The sequence below is a fragment of the Octodon degus genome, unplaced genomic scaffold, assembly GCF_000260255.1.
Source record: "Octodon degus isolate 3935 unplaced genomic scaffold, OctDeg1.0 scaffold00012, whole genome shotgun sequence".
NCBI lineage: Eukaryota > Metazoa > Chordata > Mammalia > Rodentia > Octodontidae > Octodon > Octodon degus.
Genome location: NW_004524588.1, coordinates 2057085 through 2064022, shown reverse-complemented (window position 1 = coordinate 2064022; position 6938 = coordinate 2057085). Strand labels below are relative to the sequence as shown.

Here is a 6938-nt window from a genome sequence, read left to right as displayed (position 1 = left end):
TGTAAAGACCTCAAGTAGATTTCAAAACACCATATAGTATTAAACATGTACATGAGGGATGCTTGAAGAAAAAACAAAACAAAGCAAAAATATGTTCATGGATGGGACAAATAGCTTTACAAGAAAAAGTTGTGCAAGAAAAAGAGTGGGAATGATCGAGGCAGAGAAGGCCTCTGGCCCGAAGGCTCAGCAGGCTGAGGACACAACCTCTCAGACACCGAATGACCTAATAAAGGAGTAATCAGACACTGGGGGAAATAAGAGAAAAGCAGAGAAGGAAAAGAATGTTTCTGAGTGAAGCACAAGGACTCAAAATGAAACCCACTCCAAGATAACACAGCACTGGAGAATAGTAGGGACTGGTGCAAAAATAGAAAGCAGGCAGTTATTGCAAGCTGGGTTGCTCGTGTGAGCACCTTGCTGGGCCTCCTGTACCTGGGCAATGCTGCCTTCATCAGACACCAGCCAGGGAAGGAAAAGTACGACCCTGCTAGGCTCTGGGCCAGCTCCACCCTGCCTCCACTCTAGTGATGGTCCCCCACCTCCATCACTCAGAGTTGCCTAACTTTCCTCATGGAGATGACTGTACAGTATCTTAAGAGTCATGAAAAATGTTCACGAATTGCAGTCCCATGGGGAGGACTCTGGGTCTTGACGACCTGCTTGCAGCCTGGGGGATCTGAGGCCAACGCATCACTTCACCTCTCTGCATTTCCCTTTTCTCACTTGTAAAATAGGGAGAAAAACCACTTCCTGGATAGAGTTGTAAAGAAAAAAAAATCAAGGTCATGCAGATAAACCACTCAGCACAAGGACCAGCAGGTGTTAATATTCAATAAGAAAGGATGTGGTAATAGTGAAGGAGGGAAGAGGAAGAGAGGAGAAAAGAGGAGGAAAAGAGCAAAAGGAAGAAGAGGAAGAGGAGGGAGGAAAAGGAGAAGAAAGCACCTAGTGACCCCTACATCCCCATACAGTGGCTATCTACAGCAGTCAAACATTTTCAATTATGTAGACTTCAGAAGGTTCCAAAAAAGCAAGTGTTCCAGTTTCCCATAAGCACCGCCAACAGGACTACGTATGTAGTTATGCCAGGGAGAACCCACACTTCGCATGTGGTGAGGACCTCCACATCAGCCTCCCACCCATGCTCTGAGGATTCTACGCTGCTGCGACATAATCAGGCTGAACCATATTCTCACTAGGATGAAAGGGTTACTCAGCAAATTAGTACAGCAAATAATAGATTTATGGTACTGTTTCGACAGTACAGAAGCAGTTTCCAGCACATGGTACCATTCCCTCTTGCCCAATGAATGACGGGAAACTCGAGTCATTTTTGTCTACTCATTGAAGCTCATCTGGAGATGCTCCAGCGAGTGCCGCTTTATTAGTCTGGTTCCTGTATGTTCAGAAAAATCAATGAAAATGTGCGTGTTGTTTAATAGGCTATAATTCTAGCTTCTTGCACACATAGTCTAGCCTTTCTCCCCCACATACTCGGTTCCGAGTGAAGTCTCCCAGCTGGGCCCCTCTTGGCATGGGAACCTCAGGGAAACTTACACTCCTGTTTAACAAGGACACACAGATGAGCTCCTGCCACACAGCAACAAGGAATACAGAGCAGATGGACCCTGCCTGAGAACAAGCTCCAACGCCACTTCGGAAATGGCATTCAGAGAGAAAAACATGTCACTCAATAGCGCACACCTTAGGGGGCTTCACTTGACATCAAGTCCCTCAGCTGGGAGTCCATGCCAAAGCCTGAGCTGTAAAAGTTGGTGACAGGGCAGTCCCTTCCTTGTTGCGAAGGTCCCGTTCCAAACACTCTCGCGACAAGTGAAGAATCAGCGAAGTAGCCATGCTGTATTTATTTTAGTAGGTATACATACTTTAAAGCTTTATAAACCCTTCCCACATTCTTATAAACCTTTCCCACACTTTTAAAAACTCTTCTAATGTCCTTAACCATTTTCTAAACTCATAAACCTAAGTAATTTTAACAACATACGTACACTGTACAATACTGCAAAATCCCGTGATATTGTGAAAAATCTGTAATAAATGATTTAGATTAATGTTTCTTAAAAATCCGCAAAATGGTGAGTGCACAAAAGTCAAACCACGAAATAGCAAGGGTCTACTGTGAAAAAAATCTGCTCTTCAAATCACTCCCAGCAAGCCTTGCCCACTGCCCTTTCTCTGGAGGAGCAAATGCAGTGCCAAGGACAGCTACAGAATCTATCTTGGCTCCTCCTATTTCTGGTACTCAAGTCTGGGCTACCTTTCCCCTTGCCTTACCTACCCTAAGGAGGATACTTTCCATAGCAACTTCTCTAGGACCAGCTGCCACAGCCATAGCTTTTGCTTCATAAACAAGAAGCTTGCTACACATAAATGAAAGTATAAATAGGTTTGGCTGAGCCAGGATAAAAGAGCCCATAGCCCACTCAAGGATTTTTCCAAGGGATCTGACAGCAGGTACCAAAGCAGAACTGCCAGGCTCTTCATTCACCCCCCCCATGCAAATAATAATTGTAATAATAGTTGCTGTAAATTATAGTGCAAACACAAGCCCATCGGGTCCTTCTTCCCTCATCCTTACACCTCCCACTCCTTCCTCCACTCACCCTTGACAAGGCCCTGGCAGCCCAAGGCGCCCCCACACATCTTCCTCAGCACACACCTCCATGCCCCGAGACCAGCTGGCTTGGGATTAAAATGGACCACACTAGGAAGTGCCTCAGAGAGTTAAGTCTATGGGATCGAATTTCTTTGGCCTTTTATAGATGCATTATGAACCCAGAGAATGAGGGATGATGGGCTGAGATCCTGTGTTCCTTCCAACCAGCCTTAGCTGCTCATGGCTAAAGCAAACCGCGTTAGTGCTTGTCTGTTAAGGCAAGAGGTTTGCCCTGAGGATCTCTAAGATCTCTTGGCTGAAAGTTCGAGAGTTCTCTGATGCTACTGTCAGAGGAACTGGAGGAACTAATGAAAACTTCTAAGTACTAATATGACCCCTTTACAAAATTTCTCAAACTCCTTTGTTCTATCTCCTATTCAATTCTTTTTTGCTTACTTAGACATGAAAGCAATCTCTGGGAATGTGGGCAAAACACTAACACATTGTTATCTTATCAATGATAATTATTAGAAAGTGGCCACAGAAAGTACAGTCTTCTGGAGGAGTTGGGTGGCCCTACAACATGCTTCATGCAGGTCAATAGATGAAGGTGTTACATCACCCCAAAGAAAGGCCATTCACCTTCTCCACAGCTCACATGACATAAACATGTCTATGCCAGCTTCCAAGCAAGGTCCTAGGACACCAAGATAACCAACATTAAGCCCTAGGAGTTGGGAATCCAGCAGGCAAGAGCTAGGCAGTCTTCCACTTAGTAACAAGCTTTCTTTCAAAAGATTTCATTCTGCTAAGAAAGCCAACCATTAAGGCGGGTAGGGAAAGACAGAGCCTGCAACATTATGCAACTAGATTTTGTATCCTACTTCGGCCTGGCCAACAAAAGCATGATGCCATGCTTTGCAAAGGACTGTGTCGGCCGGGCCATAACCACTTTCTGTGGCAACTTGGCTAAATTTAAAATGAACCAGGTAACTGCAAGGTAAAGGCTGATGAAGGGAAAGAGTCTCTTCCTTCTGCCTGCAACCAGCACAATCCTCTGAAAAAACATTTGACTTTTTATAAATAGATTAGATCCTGTCCTTACATTCAAATAGCCCCAGATAATCAGGAACTGAAGCGTTAAAACTCTCATTATGAGAGAGTGCATCGCATGTAAAGGGGCTCAGCGCAGAGAATTAAACGAGGCGCAGGGTTAGCCTGGATGACCTTGGGCTAGTCAACCTGGTTCCTCAGGAAAAAGGGTGTTTGATGGTAACTTCACTGGGTTAGGGGAAGATGCTTATAAAGTGCAAAAGAGATACAAAAAAGTCTTCATCAGACAGTTGTTCTCAACAACCAGCAGGAAAGCAATGTTTACAAAGGTGTCACTGACTGATCAATTCAGAAGCTTTTACCTTGTAAGCTCCACCCAAATCAGACACTATTTTGGCAGAACAAACACTATTCAGAAATAAACAAAGTATTCCTCCCTGCTGAAGGCTGCTGCCGAGTGCTCACCAGCAGCTTAGGAATTTACTACCCGATGACCAGCAGCTGATGGGGCAGGAAAGGGAGCAAGGAGGGTTTGAGGAAGGTTTCAGGGGTGGAGAAAAGACAGAAGCCTTTCCACGGACACAAAGAACATTCTGAGTCACACATCTTCAGGGCATCGGGTTTATCGGCTCATCCCTGACAGACTGACAACCATCTCCTCTCCACAAAAAAGTTCACTGCTTACTGACTGGGCTCTAGAAACAATCCCTGGACTCGGGAAGCAAGCTACTTGTTTGCAAGTTACCGGCAAACATCTTTCATTATGCTGTCACTGTACCATGTCCCAAGGACTAAATGAAACACAGCACACGTGACCCAAGCATTTTCGGATGACCGGGAATAATCCTGGTCCTTGATCTCCTGTGCTTATTATTGGAACGTCACAAATTTAACAAACTTCATGGAAACATACTTGTCACATCTGTGTACCTAAACATCACACCGAGAATCCAGGTCAATATTCACATACTGGTTCCATAAGAACAATCCAAAGTAAAAGTGTTACTTTCCTGACTGATGAGCAATAAGAGAATTATTTTATTTTAATTACACAGAATATTTTAATTTTAATTACACAGAATATACGATGATAATGAGAAGAGCCATGCAAAAAGAACAGGGGATCTGGGGTAGAACTCAGGAGGTAATGTGTGTGCCTCACTTGAGCAAGGGCACGGGACACACACACACACACACACACACAAAGACAAGACTGAGAGTGGAAGCCATAAGAAAACAATGATATGCAAATTATAGATGCAATTCTTAAGTCAGCTTGAAGAAAGTGTCTTTTGGGGCTTGTGCCTGGTTCTGACTATGTAAAGAAAGGAACTGCTGTATTCTTTTTCCACTTGAGTACAATGAAACGGACCATTCAGCAGCACTTTTGTCTGCAGCACAGAGCCCTCAGCCCCTCAGCACAGTGGGCTGCAGCAGAAGAGGTAGGAGAAGTCACAGGGGTAGGTTCTTGCTCCTTGTTATCACCCTTAAGTTTCTGCACTGCATCTGGTCCAGATTTTCCTAATGTTGGGTTTACTGCTATCAAGCCCGATATAATTTACTGATTGAATCTTCTATTATTTTGCTACCTTTGCTTTCATTACAAAGTGTCAAATAAATTTGATTATCTACACCACAGAATTTTCCTGAACTGAATACAGAATCTAAGCCATATCACACAAAAAACTGGTTTTGATGCGTCCTAAGTTCTTAACTGTGGCACTCCCCTCAAGGCTACCCCCAGATAGATACAAACTCAGAAGCCCAGAAGTTCTACCCTGTATTTTCACGAAGCAAATACAAAGAAACCCTACCCACCTTTTGCATTTATGCTGGCCTTACTTCAAGCCCCATAACCATCTTTCCTGATAAGAAACACTGAAATCTGATTCTAATTATGAAAATCTAGTAAGCAAGTGCGATTAAAAAAAAAAAAATACTGCCTTTCTCCTACATACATCCTACTTGAAAAAAACGGTGTTAAAACAGGAAAGATTTTTCTAACTCCCCACAGAGAAGGAAAACAGGTTCTATGTCCCTGGTTTCTTCAGAGTCCATCCAAGGAACACGCATCACACAGGCCAAAGCAAAAGCAAACTTCGGCGGCTCACGCAAGCAGAAACTTCCACCGAGGTCGGGAGGGGCCCGCGACACTGTGCAACATAAGTGCGTGGATGGAAAAATAATTGTGGGAGCCGCAGGATCACCCTGCCTCCCAATGGTAGCAAACTTTACAGTAACCGTCTATATCTCTATAGATTTAGAAGCCCAGTACTGGTACCGTGTTTGGAAATGTCTACCCTGCACTTACAATACTGCAGAACTTGGCCAGGGCGCTGACTGCCGCTCTTAGATACCCTCTATGCACTGTCAAACAGAGAAGGTCATACTGCCTGGTCACCTCTTTCCCTCCCTGCATCACAGGAGTTTTCTACTTTTGAGACTGCTCAACTTTCATATGCAATGAAGTAAAATCGCTATTCAGCAACTTTATTCACCTTGGTTAAAAAAAAAAAATTAATTGTACAGTGGCCAGGAAAAACTGATACCAAGACTGTCTCTGCGACTGAAAATGCAACTACAATGGGATGGTGGGGGGTGTTCCTGTGTGCTCAAACCCGAGGAATCCTTTTTTCAAAAATCTAAAAGGAAAGGATCCCATCCCCAGTAGGGGCTGGAGAACTTTTTTCCTAAGGAGACCACCCCTTGGGAACAAAAGTTAGATTTCAGTCACATGTCGGGTGTAGGAATGGGGAGCAGGGTTTTTGTAAGCGCACTAATTACGGGAGTGACTTACAGAGCCGGAGACAACCCGGGTTCCTCGCAGCCAATTGTGACGGGCATTTCATTGTCAAAAGAAAGGGGGTGGGGTGGGGTGGGGGCCGAGGAGCCGACCCGGGGCTCGCGCGGGTGGGGGGAACAGCAAGGTTACACTAAAGGGTACAGCCGCCGCGGCGGGGAGCTGCATCCTCCGCTCGCGCCCCAAATAATGCACCGCGAGCAGAGCACCGGCGACAGCCCACTCCGAGAAGAGCCCGGCACGACTGCCCCGCCGGTGCGGCTCCAGCTTCCCGACCACCGAGAGGAGAGGAGCAGATCTTTACCTTAATGCTACACTGAGCAGGAGTCTCAGACATGTCTCACAGCGAGAGGGATCAGGAAGTTCTCAGTTTTTTTCCACTTTCCTTTCCTCTCCCCAACCCAGAAACGCTCCACGGGCAGCCGGACGCGGTCATTTAAGAAGTTTCTTGCAGCATTTCTGGGG

The 6938-nt window shown here is 45.3% G+C and overlaps 1 protein-coding gene across 3 annotated transcripts in view; it reads right to left on the bottom strand.

The window, feature by feature from the left end:
* Etv6 (ETS variant 6) overlaps positions 1-6932 on the bottom strand; it is a 228327-nt gene extending 221395 nt beyond the window's left edge. For all 3 annotated transcript variants that reach the window (XM_004626065.2, XM_023709544.1, XM_023709545.1), the window contains exon 1: positions 6778-6932. In XM_004626065.2, the coding sequence (XP_004626122.1) occupies positions 6778-6810 (33 nt within the window). In that variant the 5' untranslated portion in view covers positions 6811-6932. The remainder of the gene's footprint in view (positions 1-6777) is intronic.
* Between the last annotated feature and the right edge of the window lie 6 nt (positions 6933-6938).